At 44.2% G+C, this 18,607-nt stretch overlaps 1 protein-coding gene across 2 annotated transcripts in view; it reads left to right on the plus strand.

Moving 5' to 3' along the window:
- Positions 1-18,607, plus strand: part of SORCS1 (sortilin related VPS10 domain containing receptor 1) — a 444,317-nt gene that overhangs the window by 392,811 nt on the left and 32,899 nt on the right. For both annotated transcript variants that reach the window (XM_043518946.1, XM_038411260.2), the window contains exons 19-22: positions 3,790-3,976; positions 10,405-10,538; positions 12,835-12,958; positions 16,661-16,773. In XM_043518946.1, the coding sequence (XP_043374881.1) occupies positions 3,790-3,976; positions 10,405-10,538; positions 12,835-12,958; positions 16,661-16,773 (558 nt within the window). The remainder of the gene's footprint in view (positions 1-3,789; positions 3,977-10,404; positions 10,539-12,834; positions 12,959-16,660; positions 16,774-18,607) is intronic.

Below are 18,607 nucleotides of genomic sequence, written 5' to 3' on the forward strand. Positions count from 1 at the left end.
AGCCTTTTTCATGGCTACATCACATTGATGGCTAATAGTCATCCTGTGATCAACCAATACACCCAGGTTTCTCTCCTCCTCTGTCACTTCCAAATGATAAATCCCTTCTTATAGCAAAAATTCTTGTTGTTAGTCCCTAAATGTATGATCTTTCACTTTGCACTATTAAATGTCATCCCATTTCTAGAACTCCAGTTCACAAGGTCAACCAGGTCGTCTTGTATGATATTCCGGTCCTCCTCTATATTGGCAATACCTCCCAACTTTGTCATCTATAAATTTTATTAGCACACACTCACTTTTTGTACCAAGGTCAGTAATAAAAACGTTAAATAAGATTAGTCCCAATACCAATCCCTGAGAAACTCCACTAGAAACCTTCCTTCAGCCTTACAGTTCACCTTTCAGTATTAACCATTGTAGTCTCCCTTTTAGCCAGTTCCTTATCCACCTTTCAATTCTCATATTAATCCCCATCATCTCCAATTTAACTAATAATTTCCCATGTGGAACTGTATCAGATGCCTTACTGAAGTCCAGATAGATTAAGCTCATGCTTAATTGCAGTAGATCTAAAGTTAAGAACATGCTTAAGATCTTTGCTGAATCAAACCTTATTCCGTAACTTACTTCTCAACCAATCTTCTTAAGCATAGCAACATCTCACTGACGACTATGTACATTGCCAAGTTAAATAAAAACACTGTCTGTACTACGGAGCCTGTGCTAGGGTAGATACTGCACACTGCAACAGAAGACATAGCATATGGCCGGCATAGCTACCCCACCTCCCTGAACGACGTTAGTTACATGGACAGAAGCCCTCTTCGGTTGGCATAGGTCTGTCTACAGCAGGGGTTTTGTCAGCATAGTTATTTTGCTAGGGGGTGGGTTTTACTCATGCCTCGTTCCAACTGACCTATGTCAATATAAGTTTTAAGTGTAGACCAGGCATAAAGCAACCTTATTTAAGGGTTTGTCTACCCATGAAAATTAATCTGGAATAAGGTAGGGAAGAAGGTATTTAAAGTGGATTAGCTATTCCTGATGAACAATTTCTGATTAGCTCCATCTTTGGATGCTTGTATTCCAGAATAAGAGCATCCACAAATAGAGTTAATCAGGAATAGCTATTCCAGAATAAATTCCTGCACACACAAGCCCGTAGAGTTTGCTAAGAGCGCCTGCAGTTCTTCTTAACACGTGAAAAAATAAGAATGGCCATAGTGGTCTACATAGTCCAGTATCCTGTCTTCTGACTTTGGCCAGTGCCACATGCGTGAGAGGGAATGAATAGGACAATTATTGAGAGATCCATCCCTTGCAGTCCAGTCCCAGCTTCTAGTAGTCAGAACATGGGATTGCATCCCTGACCACCTTGGCTAATAGCCATTGTTGGACTTATCCTCCATGAATTTATCTAGTTCTTTTTTTAGTCTAGTTATATTTTTGGACTTCACAACATCCTCTGGCAACGAGTTCCACAGGTTGACTATGTATTATGTGAAGAAGTACTTCCTTATGTTAGTTTTAAACTGGCTACCTATTAATTTTATTGGGTGACCAGTGGTTCTTGTGTTATGTGCAGGGGTCAATAACACTTTTTTTCTCCTCATCATGCATGATTTTATAGATCTGTCAGCCTGCCCTTAGATGTCTCTTTTCCAAGCTAAACGGTCCCAGTCTTTTTAATCTCGCCTCAAATGGAAGATATTACATCCCCCTAATCATTTTTGGTGCCCTTCTCTGTACTTTTTCCTAGTTTGATCGATCTCTTTTGAGAACTGCACGCAACATTCAGGATGTGGGTGTACCATGGATTTATATAGAGGCACAATGATATTCTGTGTCTTACTATCTATCCCTTTCCTAATGGTTCCTAACATGCTGTTAGTTTTTTTGACTGCCACTGCACAATGAGCAGATATTTTCAGAGAACTATCTACAATGACTCCAGATCTTCGTCTTTAGTGATAACAGCTAATTTAGATCCCAGCATTTTGCATGTGTATATATAGAGAAAACCTGTTGTGCTGGTTGGTTTGTTTGTTTGTTTTTTATCTAATCACTTATATTGTCCTTGTCATCGAAGTATCTCAACACCTCACAAGCAATGATTTTATCCTCACAATCCCCTGGGAAGGTAGGGCAGAGCTATGCTGCCTAGAAAGTGAGCTTATATGATTTTCCCAGAGTCACACTGGAACTCAGACAGAGGCAGGAATGTGATACAGAAGCCCCAGTCCACAAGACCCATCCCTAATCACAAGACCATCCTATCTTCAAACCTGATTCCCCCAAAATAGGGCAGCAAGACTGTATTGACCTTGTCACTTCTGTCCCCACAAACCCGGAAATGAAATCTTTAGGCTGAGAACAAGTGTGAGGGATTCAGCTCAAAATGTCATTTTTCTGCCTCCCCACCCAGCCCAACAACTTAAAACAAAACAAAATTAGACCTACCTGGAAACAGGTGCTTCTTTTAATAGCTTTTATTAGGGCATCCAGGTGACAGCCCCTTTCGGAAAAATAAGGAAACAAAATCAAAGTAAATTCCATGTACTTTCATCCCAATGGTATGCACTGTCTTAAATTGTTAATCTAATGGCTTTCTTCCAGATGAAGGATCCAGGCACCGGCAAAGGCTCCAGTGTGCCAGACTGTATAATAGGTGGCTCTGTAGCAAGAGGAGAGTGTAACTGTATTGCCCAGTAATCACAGCGGATCTACTGAGAGGCACTTTTAAAAGTGGCTTTTAGTAGCGACTATGTACAGAGTTAAGGCGAGTTACAATGTCCCACCTGGAAGGCTGGCCTTCAACGGCCACTGGCTGTTTCTGTATGTCTAGTCAGTCTGTTGAAAATGGACCCTGCTGGATACAACACCACAGCAGTAAGATGAGAGCATTCTATTGATGTTTCCAGAGCATGAGAAACAGAGTCTCCCTGCAAGCATGTGTCTGAATCACGTCTCCGCTCCTTGTGCTTTTCAAAGAGCACCGGCTTATCAAAAATGCTATTGGTCAGTAAAGCTGTGTGCAAAGACACAAATCCGTTGGGATCCTTTGGGTTTTAGATTTGTTCATTTCCTGTGCCTGTTCTTACACAAAGAGCTCCCCGCTGAATGTCTTGGATGTGGAGCTCATTGTGGCTGTGTGTACAAAAAGCAAGTTCAGTCACTAGTGTGGAATATCAACCCACATAACAGGCTTTCTCCAGGTAACGGGGTTTCCGCTCTTGCATGGAACATGGAGCTCCTGGCTGTGCTTTTTGCTGATGTGCTTCCTTTTTTATTTTTAATGATAACCAAAAGTGACAGGTAGGCAGCTCAGGGGACGAATATCCTCACCTTTACCCACAGAACAGCAGCACCAGGCCTACCCTATACCTGTACTGCTAGGACCGTCTCTAGGCAGGAGGAGGGGAGATTAGTCACCATGCCTGTTCAATCCTCAGCCTGCCCCTGCTGACCCAGCCAACATGGGGACCAATTAGTGCTGGTGGTTTTTATGAGGTGGACACCAGTGTAGTAGAGAACTTCCAGCGCATTTCAAACAGGCCACTGAACAGCTTTCAGCCAGGTAACAGTCATTACGAGCTAGGTGAAAAGGATCACAAGCTGTTGCAAAATCTCTGAACCATCCTGAGTTGCTCTCTGAAATCACTCCCTGTAGCTGTACAGCCTAATCTTTTCCCCGGTCTGAAGTCCGTGGGAGTAGGTTCAGGCCACTAGTGAAGTCCAGTCAGAGAAGAGTCATTTTCCTTATTGACTCCTTCCCCATTGTCACAGGGTGACGTCCAAAGGATGATCATTCAGGTGGATTTTGGAGATGGCATCGCCGTGTCGTACGTCAATCTCAGCTCGACGGAGGACGGGATCAAGCACGTCTACCAGAATGTGGGCATATTCCGAGTGACCGTGCAGGTGGCAAACAGCCTGGGATTGGACAGCACTGTCCTGTACTTACATGTAACTTGTATGTTATTACTGTGTTTGGTTTACAACATATCTTAAAGAAACATTACATTCTCTTAGAGATGATTCAGGAGGCTCCCTGTCTGAGAGGAGACCTTCTGAGACATGTGCAGTCAGAGAGAATGAACTTTTGTCCTTCCCCAAACTGAGAGCCAGAGAATCCAAAAACTATTAATCATAGAATCCTAAAATATCAGGGTTGGAAGGGACCTCAGGAGGTCATCTAGTCCAACCCCCTGCTCAAAGCAGGACCAATCCCCAATTAAATCATCCCAGTCAGGGCTTTGTCAAGCCTGACTTTGAAAACCTCTAAGGAAGGAGATTCCACCACCTCCCTAGGTAACCCATTCTGGTGTTTCACCACCCTCCTAATGAAAAAGTATCCAGATAATGGCCAAGATTTTTTTTAAAAAAACAACTCATTTTTAGTGCCTCAAATTTCATGTCCCTAGCTTGAGATGTCTTAAAGAAAGGAATCTGATTTTCAAAGGGCGGGTGCTCAGTGCTCTCTGAAAATTAGGCTCCTTTAAGGTGTCTCAAAATGGGCAGCCAAAAATGGAGGCATCCAGAATCGCTGGCCACTTCTAAAAATTTTGACCTGTATGTATACATAGGGATCATATGCCCACTGCTGAAATGCAGCCACTTCTGGAGTGGAAATCACCCTTTCTGTCATGATGGAAACCAAATTCCTGAATCTGGAGAAAGTTACAAGAAAAATAATATTTTCCACTGCTTTTCTTTCTAACTTCCTTATATCTCAATTGCTGCCAATTTTAAAACCCAAATGTTCCTATACCTCTAGATAGAGTTCATGTTATTTCCCTTATAGTCTGGTTAAGCGTTGGTTCAAGCCACAAAGTTCTGACCCATGTCTGAACTTTCCCAGAGTTCTCCTGAAGGTTTAGCTCCAGGATTTGGTGTGGGGGTGGGGATGGAAAAGGGAGTTGTGGGTGGTTGTTTTTTATTGTACATGCATGTTGCTTAGAGAGGAACTGTTAAACCCTGGAAATATGGCTACAGAAATTGTTCTTAATTAATACCTGACACTTTTATAGCATTCTTCTTTCAGAGGATCCCAAGGCATTCAACAAGTTCCTATATAGAGATTGCAACGTCAAGGTTACTTTATTCACCAGGAATGCAACTGTCCCTAGGGTGCAAGGCAGCAGCTGTTTAACAGTGCCCAACAACACTCCAAACAGTTCAGGGCAGAATGAAGTATAATCCTATAGTTACAAAAAACTTCAGGGGGAACTTAGCTGGAACACTGGGGCTTACAGCTCTTCTCTTGTGAAAGGCGCCATGGTAGATTTAAGGTGAGCTTTTTCAAAAGCTACCTGAGGGACTTAGGAGTCCAAGCCCCCAGGAAGGTCTTTGGAAAATCACACCTCTTAATGATCACAGGTGGTCAAGAACCCAGTTTTATGCCTCCTGTGAAAGGTGGCACCTTCTACAGCATTGCACTTCCTGGCATCATCCTGGGGCATTGAGTTCAAAAATAATGCCTTAGAGAAACGAAACTCCTTTCCTCTTAAACTACTCTGTAACTTGGGGTTCACATTTTGGTACTTAAGCCATGTGGTTCCTTATGCTGAGGCCTTGACAGTTTGAGGGAACTTCTCAGTTTTGGGGCCAATACTGAGTTGTATTTTTTTTCTTAGCTGGCAGAATACTTGCCCTTGCGTAGAGCCAATGACCCCTATTGCAATTGGACGGACAGAGGCCTCTGTTTGTGAACGCAAAAGATGCTGTGTTCGAGTTTTGTTTAACCTCCTATGCTGCGTAGACTGATCAGTCGTGGTGTAGGTTTGGATCTCAAGACAAACAGCTGGCTACACCTTGTTCTCTGAGGAAAAGCCAATTCTTTGCTCCCTCTGAGCCTCCCCTGCCTGCTCCTGTTTATGGATAGGTCAGTGGATTGCAAGCCAGGCGTCATTTCTAATAGCTTGTGAAGATCCCTGGAAACAAATGGAGAATTGTTTCTGTGGTAATATTTCCAGGGAGATTCTGACAGCTTCCCGCACACAGGCTTTGTAATCAGCTGCAGCTTAACAAGAGGAGTTTTCAAAGGGATGATCATCATTGTGCTTGTCTTGTTTGCAAACTAATGAGGCCACATGATACAATAGCTGTTTTCTTATGCAGGCCACAAGTGGGAAAGAGAAAGCAGTTGTCTAACTCAGCCACCTGCACTAATTAGCTGTCTGGCAGCTGATCTAATGAGCCTGTAGTCTTTGGACACTGCAAAGTGATACTTAAAAAGGTGGCCTTTGTATCTTTTTTAAGTGAGATGAGATATAATTTTCAAACTGGCCTAAGTGACTTAGGGGCCTAAGTCATGTAAGCAATTTATCAAAAATATATTATTTTGTAATAGAAATAAGCCCAATATTCACTAGAATCACTTAGATAATCTGAAATGTCATTAAAAGTCTGCATACAATAAGGGTTTTCTGATGGGCCATTCATTGTGGCATGCCTATATGACATTAAATTCACCCGTACAATAATTAGATATAACATGTATGTTTCACTCACCACCCATTACCCTTGGCACTTCCCTGATCCTGCAGCAGTCTCTGTGCAGACCTGGTCCTCTTGGGCCAAGGTGGAATAGCATTAATTTGCTCTAGCTTTTACCAGCTGCAAACAGCCACAGAGGGCTGGAAACAAAGATCATTCAAGGGGAACGGGGGACATTTTTGCCACATATTTTCCTATAGGCCCCAGTTCCCCTGCTATGCCAGCTGCAGGGAACTGGCATGGCAAAAGAATCCTTCCACCTACTCTGTACCACTAGAATCACCTTTGCACCGGAGACCTATGGGCTGTTGAAACTGGCCTGAGGCCCAGATTACACCAGTGGTTGTTAGCCATTTCTGATTATAAGCCATTGCTCTAGCAACAAGGCCATCTATGAGTTATCTCAGCAGGCATTTAAGGTCAGCAGCAAACTTATTCAGTGTCCCTGCCTGTTGCTTTAACTTTTGAAAATGATGTAGCCTGTGTAAGGGGACTGTTGCCCCCTTACTAACATTCAGTGGGGGTGTTTTAGTTGCTAGCTCCCAGTACTAAAAGGGGGAAGGGTCGATGGGGAATCAGGACCCTGAGACTGATGGTCCTTGGAGCAATGAGGAGAGGCCAATGCTCCAGGTCAATCTGAATGACAGGGCAGGCAGGCTAATTAGGGAGTCAGGAGGCCAGGGAGGTCCCGTCCTCTGAGTCAGCTGGAATTGCCTGGGTCAGACAGAATGGGGCCGAGCTAAGGAGAAAGCAAGGGTCCAAGCTAAGCTGGGGGGCAGAGCTGTGCCAGATCCAGAGGGACCAGAAAAGCAGCCCAGAGAGACTTGCCCTGGGAGCAGAGCTGCAGCAACCAGAGCCAGAGGGGCCAGAGAAGCAGCCCAGGGAGCTGGAGGCAGAGCAGCAGCCGTGCTGAGGCAGAGTGGAGCTGGAGCTGGAGCTGGAGCAGTCCAGAGCCGGGTGTCATGAGCAGCTGGGGAGAGTGAGGGGGACCCTGGGCAGTGGGCCCAGCACAGGGAGACGCTGCAGCCAGGCGGCTCTGCAGGCCAGACTCGAAGGGGGATTGGTAACCCCGACAGGGCAGGGGCAACACTGGGAAGAAGGCCCTGCTACCTAGAGCCTGAGAGCGTGTGGCCACCACCAGAGCAAGTGTCCAACCCACAGCATCCCTGCAGCACAGCCAGGGCCTGAGAAGAAGGCCTGGGAAGGCCTGGGACTTGCAAGGAACAGACTGTGAACTGCCCTGATGTTCCAGAGACACTGTTTGTGATGTTCCCTGCCACAGAGCGGGGTGATGTGTTTCCTTTAGCCTTTCCCATTTTCCCTTATCTTTTTAAAATTAATTGTTGATTAAATAACTTGCATTTCCTTTAACTTGTATGTAATGGTCAGTGAGTCAGAGAAGTGCCTAGTGCAGAGAGAGTACCCTGGAGTGGGGACACCCAGCCCCTGTCCTAGGTGACCACAGGAGGGTTGGTGGGTTGAGCCCCCCAGGAATCCTGGGCCCAGCCTTGCTGGGGTTACGAGGACTCTGCCAGACAGGAGAGTGGAAGGGGAGCCCTCAAGGGCAGAGAGGCCTCTGGGTAAAGGAAGTGGGAGCGAAGACTCAGATCCTTTCGTTAGCCCACTTCACCGGGGTAGTGCAGAAGCCAGGAAAGTTCCTCACAATAGCAGGACTATTCCCCTGCTTACACCTGTTAAAGAGACTCTAGATACAGGCCAACCCTACACAGGTTATGTTCTCAGTACCAATTGTGTGCACCCAAAGAGTCTTCTAAGTGCACGAATGGTGTTTTGGGGCAAGATGCAGAGTGGTAGTAATGCAATGGCTCATAAACTGCATGTAAAACTTGGAAGTGCAATTCCATTGTAATTGGACAAGAGTTCTCTTCCTATCACATAGACCTATATGGAGTGATACAGCACCACCTGCTGTTCAACCAATGCACTCCAAACAGCATGTCCATTTTCTCCAGTTGTATATAGGAATGCAGATGTTAAAATAATATGGACCTTTGTGGATGAGCCTTTCTTTTTCTGTCATAACAAGGAAGCAGTGAAGCCCTGAAAGGGCCTTAAAGACGCGATGCAGAGCCAGGCCCTTTGAGTGGCCTCCTTAGCACTATTCCATCCAACAGTGCGGGAGATAAGCTAGCATCAGTGAGAACTAGGTGTTGGAGCTGACCAAGTGCATGGTCCTGCTGATAGCTCTTCCACTGCCACTTTGGATGCTTGACATTCTCCCTCCTTTGCAGTTTCTGCTGCCCCTGGGCACTTAGTGAATATGAAACAAGGACACCTCATTTGAAATACACAAAGAGCTGGATAATGATTAATTTCAGTTCTCACCTCCTACCTGAGACTAGACTAGACTAGTGATTTCCCCTGTGGCTGTGGATTCTGGTAGGGGAATACTTTTGACAATATACAGAGGTGTAGGACAAAATCTTGCAGTGCTTCCGAAGCGTGAGAAAAACAGGAGCATTCAGCCACTCCTGGAGGTTTGGCAGGGGGTTCATCAGCAGCCATCAGAATAAAGATTACCCATAATCCTGGCCTGCAACAACCCCGTGGTAGTCTGATCCTGAATGCCCCTAGGCCATAGGGTGGTGCTGTGTGGTGTTAAAACAGTTGCCGTGTTTATACCCCAGAGAGGGCTGCATTTTACTGGTGTGTCACGCAGCCGCATTCCACACCTTCTGAACAGTAATGTACACCTGAACTGGTATCATTTTGCACCCACTCTGCATAGGTGTAAAAAGTGGGGAATCCTCTGGTGATCCTTGAGGGTGAATAACGCTCTATAAATGATGCTATATATATATGTGTGAAATCATTTGGGAAGTCTTGTTGTCAAATATTGATTCCTTTTAATAGAGCAGCCAGATCACACGTGGATACTGAAATCAGTACACAAGTGCCCATTTCAGTGTTTGGAGCCTCTGAGTAAAGAATTTGAACTGAGCCTGTATTGGAGAACCGTGCCCCCAAATTACCTTGTGGTTCTGGATTTCTCTCTCTTTCTTTAAGGACCACACTTCTGTTCTCCAGAAGAACAACAGTGACAGACATAGAAAACAATCTATAAAACAAGTTGTGATTACAGACCCATTTTCCCATCACAAATGGAAGAAAGGAACAGCCAACTAGGGTGACCAGATGTCCCAATTTTTTTGGAACAGTCCCGATATTTGGGGCTTTGTGTTATAGGCACCCATTATCCCCCACTCACTGTCCCAATTTTTCATACTTGCTGTCTGGTCACCCTAGCCAGGGCATGTTTCAAAGTAAATGTTATTTGTCCATTAAACTACAACACTTGGCTACGCTAAGGAAATAAAAGGCACAGTGTAGATGACAGAAAAGGACCATGGGGAGAGGAAAAGTGAGAGTTAAAAAGAAGGGATAAGTGGGATAGATGCTTTGGTGGAGGCCCTAAACTGATATAAATCCATGTAGCTCCATTGAAGTTCACAAAGCGATACCAATTTGCAGCATCTGATATCTGGCTCTTTAGGAATGGATCTAAGTATTTGTAATATTATTATACTTCTATTAGTGCTTATTCATGCAAATTATAGGTCTTCCCAGGTAGCCCACATAGTGTGACTCTGTCTCCCTCTAGTGGGTAGTCCATGTGTATAGATTTATGAGTTTGATGCAGTCTTTGAGCTGTAGAGGTGGGGTTCTTTAGTTCAGGTAGTAGCAATTCCTATTTTTAGATGCATGGGTCCCAAATGATTTCCCCAGCAACAGTACGAAGCCAGAATGCTTTGCATATGGTGCCCCATGTGACTTTCCTCTTTATTGTCTCATCCAAAAAGCTGGAGGATCCAGTGTCAGACCCACATTTTGATGCCTAAGAGAGGGCATTCACCCCATTTACCACTGCTTCTGTCTCCGCAGGCCCCCTGGAACATGTTCATTTGTCTCTCCCGTTTGTTACTACGAAGAACAAAGAGGTCAATGCTACGGTGGTATTGTGGCCCAGCCAGGTGGGCACGCTGACTTACATTTGGTGGTTCGGGAACAACACCGAGGTTTGTATGCCCCTACAGAACTGTAGCAAACCATCCCAGGAGGAATATGTGTCCGGGAGTGGGCGGGGTCTGTGAATACTCTTGAATAGTGAATAAACCCATTACAGGTCAGAGCAGTCAGGGTCTGGCACTTTGCTCTACAAAAATAGGAACATAGGCATTGCCAATCTGGATCAGTTCCATGGTCCGTCTAGTCCAGTGCCTTGTCTCTGACAGTGGCCAGCACCAGGTGCTTCAGAGAAAGATGTAAAGTACCCCACAGCAGGCAGATGTGGGATAAACTCCCCTCCCTTATCTATGCAAATCAGCATTTTTTTAAACTACTTAGCTATCTCTGTGTAAGGATCATTTGAATTGTATGCAAATTCCTAACCACCCATTGAATAATGCTATGAGGATCTTATTGCAAAGTAGTCTAAAAAGTTTTTTTTCTACCTTGAACTAAAATACAAATTTGACAATTTTTACAAAACTATCTATGCTGAAGTTTTCTGTTCATCTGGAGCTGCCTCTGCATAGCCCCAGGACTTAAACCCTGTTCCCTAGTCTATGTGTAGCGTGTGACTAACAAGAAGGAAAACTTTTTATCAATAACTTCAACACCTACCCTCTAAATTAGTGGTCCCCAACCTTTCTTGTGGGAATAGCATATTGTTATTAACAACGTTTCTTGGTGGCATTTCGGCGTTGGGGTGTCCTGCAGGCACACAAAAATGCCCTGGCGGGCGCCATGGCACCCACGGGCACCAGGTTGGGGACCCCTGCTCTAAACCAATGCAAAGTTCTCATTTTGTCTGTTAAACTATGTATGCAAGAATTATTCATTACCACACTCTGGGGGATGCAAAATGATACGCAGTGCATCTGTCTGGCTACGGACGCTACTTACCATAAATAGAGCACATACAACTTTCTGCTGTCTCTTTAGTTAGGATGTTTGCAAATCTTACCAGGTTCTTTGTAATTGTTATTTATCTGTATTGCAGAAATACCCAAAGGCCCCGATTAGATTCTGAGGATGAGATTTTCATAAATTCATAGATGGTCAGGCCAGAAGAGACCATTAGATCATCTTGTGTGACCTCCTGCATAGCAAGGCCATATAATTTTACTCTGTAATCTCTACATTAGCCTGTGTCTTGTGACTGAGCTAGAGCATAGTTTTAGATAGCCATCTGATCTGGATTTAAAAACATCAAGTAATGGAGAATCTACCACATCCTTTGGCAAGTTGTTCCAACGGTTAATTACCCTGTTTAAAAATTGCATCTTCTTTCTAACTTGGATTTATCTAGCTTCAGCTTCTAGTCACTGGATCTTGTCATGCCTTTATCTGCTAGATTGAAGAACCCTGTAGTGTCAGATATCTTCTCCCCATGGAGGTACTTACAGACTGTGATTGTCACCTCTTACCCTCCTGTCTGAGAAATCAAGCTCATTAGTGACTAGTGCTGGCCGAATAGCTCCCATTGAAGTCAAGGGGAGTTTTACCATTGACCGCAATGGGACCAGAGTTTGACTAACTCTGGGTGCTTTTGAAACTCCAAACTAATAAAGGAATACAGGAGGTTATGGCAGCAGCTGCTGGGTGTGGTCAGAAAGGCCAGTATGGCAATCACGAGTACAGTGTCTTAACAAACGTAAATGGTAGCCTAGAGTTCCTGGAGTGGAGACATTGTGTAACCATGAGCAACTCCTTCAGATAAATGGTGACACTCCATTGCTCACAAGGAGACAAGTATAGGAGGCCCATATCTGCCCTAAACCCTTCATTCTAGTAACAGTGGTGTCCTGAAGAATACCTTAGGCTATTGAGGGAGAAATCTGGGTCAGTTCCCAGCTCTGTTACTGACTATGTGTGGCCTGGGGCAGGCCACTTTGTTCCTCTCTCTGTCGGCTCCCCAGCTGTACAATGGGGATAATGATCTTTCCTTCCCATTTGCTTGTTTAGACTGTAAGCCTTTTGATGGCACCTTACTTGTACACAGCACCTAACGCAATTGGGCCCTGGTCTTGTTTGTGACCCCTTGGTGCCACCGTAATACAACTGATAGAAGAGAGTTCTAAATGACAGATTTTTTTTTTCCATCGGAAAAAAACCTTTCAAGTTCTCTGGTTATAAACCTAGGATGGAGAAACCAGTCAAGGAGTAAAGAGTCTCTCAGTCATCCTCCCCAATCTATCCAACACACCATATGCCTAACCTCCCTCCTGTTTGGAGTAGCCAGAGCTAGGACTTCTGGAATCAGGAAGATCAGATGGCGGCCTAATTGCCCCTTTTCTCATGTGTTTGCAGCCACTGGTCACCCTGGAGGGGAGCATCACATTCACGTTCTCTGTGGAAGGGATGAACACGATCACGGTACAGGTCTCGGCAGGGAACACTATTCTGCAGGACACAAAGACCATTGCAGTATATGGTGAGTCCTTACCCCTTTATTTTTCTGTTGCTTCCCCCCCAGCAAAGCAGTGGTGGCATTGCTCAGCATGGGATGAGACTATAGCTGCATAGATGTACCCAGAACAACGGTGTGCTGCGTTTGTGACACATCAGTAGTCCCTACAGCAACGTACTGGACCCAACTCTTATTAAAAAGAGAAGCCTTGCAGTATTGCTCCAAAAATGCTTTAGGGCAGATTCTGCTCTCAATTACACTGATGTAAATCCGGAGTAATTTCTCTGAAGGCAATTGGAGTTAATCCAGATTTACACCGGTCTCAAGAGGATTAGTACTTGCTCAGCATTTTACTGTAGAGCCACTTCTAGATGATTATTGCACAGTAGAACCTCAGATTAATGAACATCAGAGTTATGAACTGACCAGTCAACCACACACCTCATTTGGAACAGAAGTTTGCAATCAGGCAGCAGCAGAGACCAAAAATATAAAAAGCACATACAATACAGTACTTTGTTAAACATAAACTACTAAAAAAATAAAGGGAACACAGCATTTTCCTTCTGCATACTGAAGTTTCAAAGCTGTATTAAGTCAATGTTCAGTTGTAAACTTTTGCAAGAACAACCATAAAGTTTGGTTCAGAGATACGAACATTTCAGAGATACAAACCACCTCTGTTCCAGAGCTGCTTGGAATTCTGAAGTTCTACTATAATATTTTCAAATGTGGCCATTGGAAAAGTGGATTATGTTACTGACTGGCTGAACTCCACTGATGAGCAGATGATTTGTCCCGGTATGTGCAAAAGCTGCATGGATCTGTGTCCATTAGAACATACATCTTAGTGGTGCACAATTGACTATTGTCTTTTCCCCTGTATTGCAAGCACAGATCACAGTGATATGCTGGATGGTCTCCCAGGTTTGGGCTATTTCATGCCTCCAATGGAATTACCTCCTCTCTAGATACCATTCAATCAGGCTTTTATCCCTGGACCTCACAAAAATACTCCTGACGAGCAATGTTTTGTTTCCCCTGTGGAGTAGAGCAGATTAGGCCTTGTGTCCGGTATTTTCACAGACATTTCCACACCTCACTCTCCATTCAGATGATTACGTCTGTTAAGAACCGTGCTGTGTTACCAACACCCTGCATGGGCTGGATCCTCAGCTAGGCTGGAGCGCTCTCCAGGTCATTTGGGCCCTTGTGCAAACTTAGGACAGCCTTAGAGCTGCTTTCAGTTGCACCTGATGGCAGCAGCCCCCTCCCTCCCCATCCAGGGGTCATTCCAGCAGCCACGTCAGTGTTCTGATCACACCCTCTTTCCCTGCCCCATCCTCCACACAACTTTTTTCTGAGGGCCACGAGGTGAGGTGGTGGGGTGACATCAACCCCCTACCATGCCTCTGCTGGAGGTTGGGAACAGGTGGTAATTCTGACACACTCCCTGCCCTGGGAATTGGAAGAAGCCAGTGGGTGGCTGGGTGAGTGGGTAGAATAACCCTATGCTGTGGAAATACCCAAGAAACTAGTAAAGTCAGCGTTACAACCCCTTCATGCTGCTGGAGCATGCTAAAGAGGTTATATCATGGCTGAGATGCTGGCACAGGGTAGTTTTCTAGTGCAAGGTAAGTATGGGTCCAATGAAGTGCATATATTATCAGTTGGTTGGCTAACTGCCTCCCACCTTGCTCATGAGAGATTACCCTACCCTTCGCTCCAGCTCTGGGAAACGGGATTCATCACAGATTAAAGGGGAAATGATTTGGGGCAACTCTTCTTTAAAATATTGGCATTGACTCTTTTCATGAAGTGACCTACCTAAACCCACAGGCTGGGCTGGGGGGGTGGAAGCTATCCAAGCTCTTTTTTATTTCTTATCCCAAAGTTGTTTTAGTGTGAAAGCTTCTCTCTAAGTAGCAAATATAAATGTGCACTGTCTCTCTATCAGAGCATCTGTTGAAATCCCATCCAAATTCCATGCAGCAGCTTTCTTCCACATTTCAGGAGTCCTGTTTTAGTGTGACATTTCAGTTACATTCCCTGTTCCAGCCCCCTCTCCCCCCGCCCCGCTGCTCAATATGGTAAAGTAATTATGAGGCTGCCTCACTTCTTTCAGGTGATGCTTTTGATGAGTGTTTCATTTGCATCCTTTCATAAGGTAAACACCCTAATGGCTAGATAAGTCACCTGCATTTTGGAAAGGAAAGGAAAAAAAAACAGCACAGCAGCCTATGTGAGGGTCTTCCCGGCTCCGTGCACTGTTCCATTTTGATAAACCTTTGATCATTCATTAGCCTTTGTGGGAATGACATGCTGAAATTATTGGAAGCGGCCAGTGACATATACAATAGTCAGTCTGTGAATAGCACAGAATTTAAATTGCTTTTTAGGTTTCAGTCCAAATCCCAGTGGACAAGTATCCACATGGCAAAAAGAAAATCATCATTATTGACATCCTTCTGGGAAATTTCAGCTGAAATTCTAAGGACTGGATAGGCAGTCTGAATTACCCTAGCATCCCTGGAAATGGTTACGACAAGTCAGGCTTCGGGTCTGTCGGCAAGGCAACGTGAAGACACTTGCATTGCTACCACCTGTGCTGTGCCTCTTCTTAGATCAACCTTGAACTTCCATCTCTGGGCCACTTGATCTGATTCTTTCTCCAATGTAAAGTTCTCACACACACAAATGCTATAAAACAAGGACCAGATCCTTGTAAATCGATGTAGATCCTTTGGCGTCAATGGAGCTACCTCAGTGTACAGCAGCTAAGGATCTGACCCTGAAAGTTTTAGAGCCACATGTACCCAGTCTATAAATGTAGGACTGGTTATAAAGTTCTGAAGTTGAAAGGCACTACTCAGTGTCAATGATCTTGAGCATAATAGGTAAAAAATCTGGAAGGAGGACGCTTAAGTGCTTTGCTAAACAGGGGTGGATCACAGCCAGCCGCACTGGTGGTGCATTAGAACGATGTACTCTAGTAACATTGCGGTGGGAGAGGTTCTTATTGCTGTTCCTGAGAAGTTATGTTTTGGAGCAGTGTTTGAGACATTGTTTTGGAACTCACTTTCCCCTCCCTTGGTCCACAGCAGCCCAAATTTGTTAATCTGCAGGTCCATAACAATGCCCATCTATCCCTCATGAGCAAGGAGATGGGTAGCAGAGTGTGTAGTACCTGATGGGGAAACTGTGGGCAAGGGGAGCTAGTTAAATTTTGTTGTGTCTAAGAAGTTGCTGAGGTCCTTTTTTGAGGGTGATTGACGTGCCAGTTTCTGTATTAGTATCTTTGTGGAAAGTGGTCAAGCCTTTGGATGAGTGCCCTTTTACAGCAGAACAGTACAAATGTAAACAAATAAATATTGGAGTATGGCTAGAGAATGATAAGAGGAGAGGATGACGAAGACATTTTATTGCCTCGTACAGTTTTTATGTGGTGCTCACGTTCTCATAGCCTTTGGGTGGATCCCTCAACTATAGGTGTATTTGACATCAATCAGCATAGCTCCATTGGCTTCACTGAAGCTATGTCAGTATACACCAGCTGAGGCTCTAGTCCTCACATTTGATTCTCACTCAGTTGGGATAACTGTGTTATCCAATTACATGGGCTAAAATCCACTGCAATACATTGTATTCGATTGACAACCCGACACTGAAACTCCACGGTCTGTCAATGAGTTTATTCACAGCAAGTGTTCCCTTGTGTATTCCCAGAGCGATTTCAATCTCTCCGCTTGTCATTCTCTCCAAACCTGGATGAGTACAACCCAGATATCCCTGAATGGAGACGGGACGTCAGCAGAGTGATCAAGAGAGCTCTAGTGGAGGTAAGCACTGGAATACGTTTTTTATTCCTTATTGCTACATTTCCTCTATCATCCTTGTGTCTATCCTGGGCTTGATTTGAAGAGCAGAGTGATCTGCCCAAAGGAGCCAAGATCTTGGAAAGAGAGAGAGAGAGATGATGATGATGAGGAGGAGGTCTGTTGAAATGCTATGCTCTACAGCCCCTGTTTTTGTGTGGTTGAGCATAATGTGGATAGGCTTGATGGACATAGGTCTCACCTCTGGGAAGCATCACTTTTTTTATTATTGGGGCCAAAGCAGAATACTTCAGAGGAAAGTGTATATAAGACCCAAGCTGCACCTATGTAATAACAATGAGAGCAGTTTTAACACTGCATAAAAATGATTATTTCCCTTTGCTGCTATCTGTATACAGCAGCAGAATGCAGAGTTGTCCCATGTGAACTCACAAAAATGGATGTTCCAGATTTATGCAGCAGCAGTGAAGGTGTGGTTTTTTTCACATATAAAGGGCAGGACTGTAAGTGCTTTGTGTCCAACATACAACATTAGGTACATGCTCCTGCCATGGAAGTGCATTTTACTCCACATACAGCATTCTGGAGACATGGGCCAAGGCTGGAGATGCATTTTTCCTCTACATACTTGATGTACTGGAAACTATCAAGAGCTGTGGCCTAAAGAAATAGTATTTGGGGCTGGAGATTAGGGTTCGTAAAATGCTGACAAACGTTACACCAGTTAGTGGAGACCGCAAGTGCTGCTGTTGTAACCTACACACCTCCTGGGTGTGGTGTTCTGTCCCATCTAGTGGCACAGAGACCACTTAGAGAGAGAGATTAATGAGTCTGCTCTACAGCCTTAGCTAACAGCCATATGGCTTTTAGCTAATGCAGTAGAGGCTCATGCACTAAACTCCAGAGGTCCTAGATTTGATCCTGCACGCTGATGACTGGGGTGTGTCGGTGTTACACTGTGATACAAATTGAAGCAATGGAAAAGGGTCTGTGCAACTGATTTGTAGAAGTGTGTGTGTGTGAGAGAGAGAGAGAGAGAGAGAACACATGCATGGAATGTGTACCCACAGGTATTGTGTTCCTGTGTGATTACAGTAACTGCATGCACAAATATCCGACTGCCACACCAGCCATTTGCACAGCTGGTGCCACAAATGATCAGACTGTCTTGCTGAAGGCACGCACCAACTGTGTGAGTCCATTCTGGGGGCTGTATTTCTAAAAATCTGTCCCTATCTCCTTTTTATCTTTAAAGATTTTTTCAATGAACAACACGTAATGCAATTTCTTCTTCTAACTTCATCAAAACATGGAGGAGGAGGAGGAAGAAGAAATAATCTTCCTATGGGCTTTGATTTGTAACCTTTAGACCTTTGTGTGTCTATATCAAGTATCTGATGGTCCATTCAGCTTCTAAATTGGTTTTCACAACATCAACAATGCAATAAAACAAAATCAATCCACTAAAAATAGATTATAAACCTGGGATCTCAAGGCTACTTATCACAACCAGAGTGATACAAACAGAATACCGCTAGGGTTTTTATCAGTGTTGACTTGAAAAGAAGGACCGTTTGACAGCTGATCACATGGCTGTATGACACACTTAAAAAAACCTTTATGGAAAAGTCCTATAGAATTTAGGGCTAAAAATCAAGAGAGGGCCATAGAAATTAAGAGGGTTCTGCACAATTACTCTAAAAAACAAACTAATTCAATAGAAAATGATCTCCTTGTTTTACATTTTTATACCAACCTAGAAATGTCAATAGATGATTATATCCTTACTATAGAGTTCCATATGCTAATGTAAAAAGAAAATGAGTACTTGTGGCAC

The sequence above is a fragment of the Dermochelys coriacea genome, chromosome 7 (genome assembly GCF_009764565.3).
Source record: "Dermochelys coriacea isolate rDerCor1 chromosome 7, rDerCor1.pri.v4, whole genome shotgun sequence".
Lineage (NCBI taxonomy): Eukaryota > Metazoa > Chordata > Testudines > Dermochelyidae > Dermochelys > Dermochelys coriacea.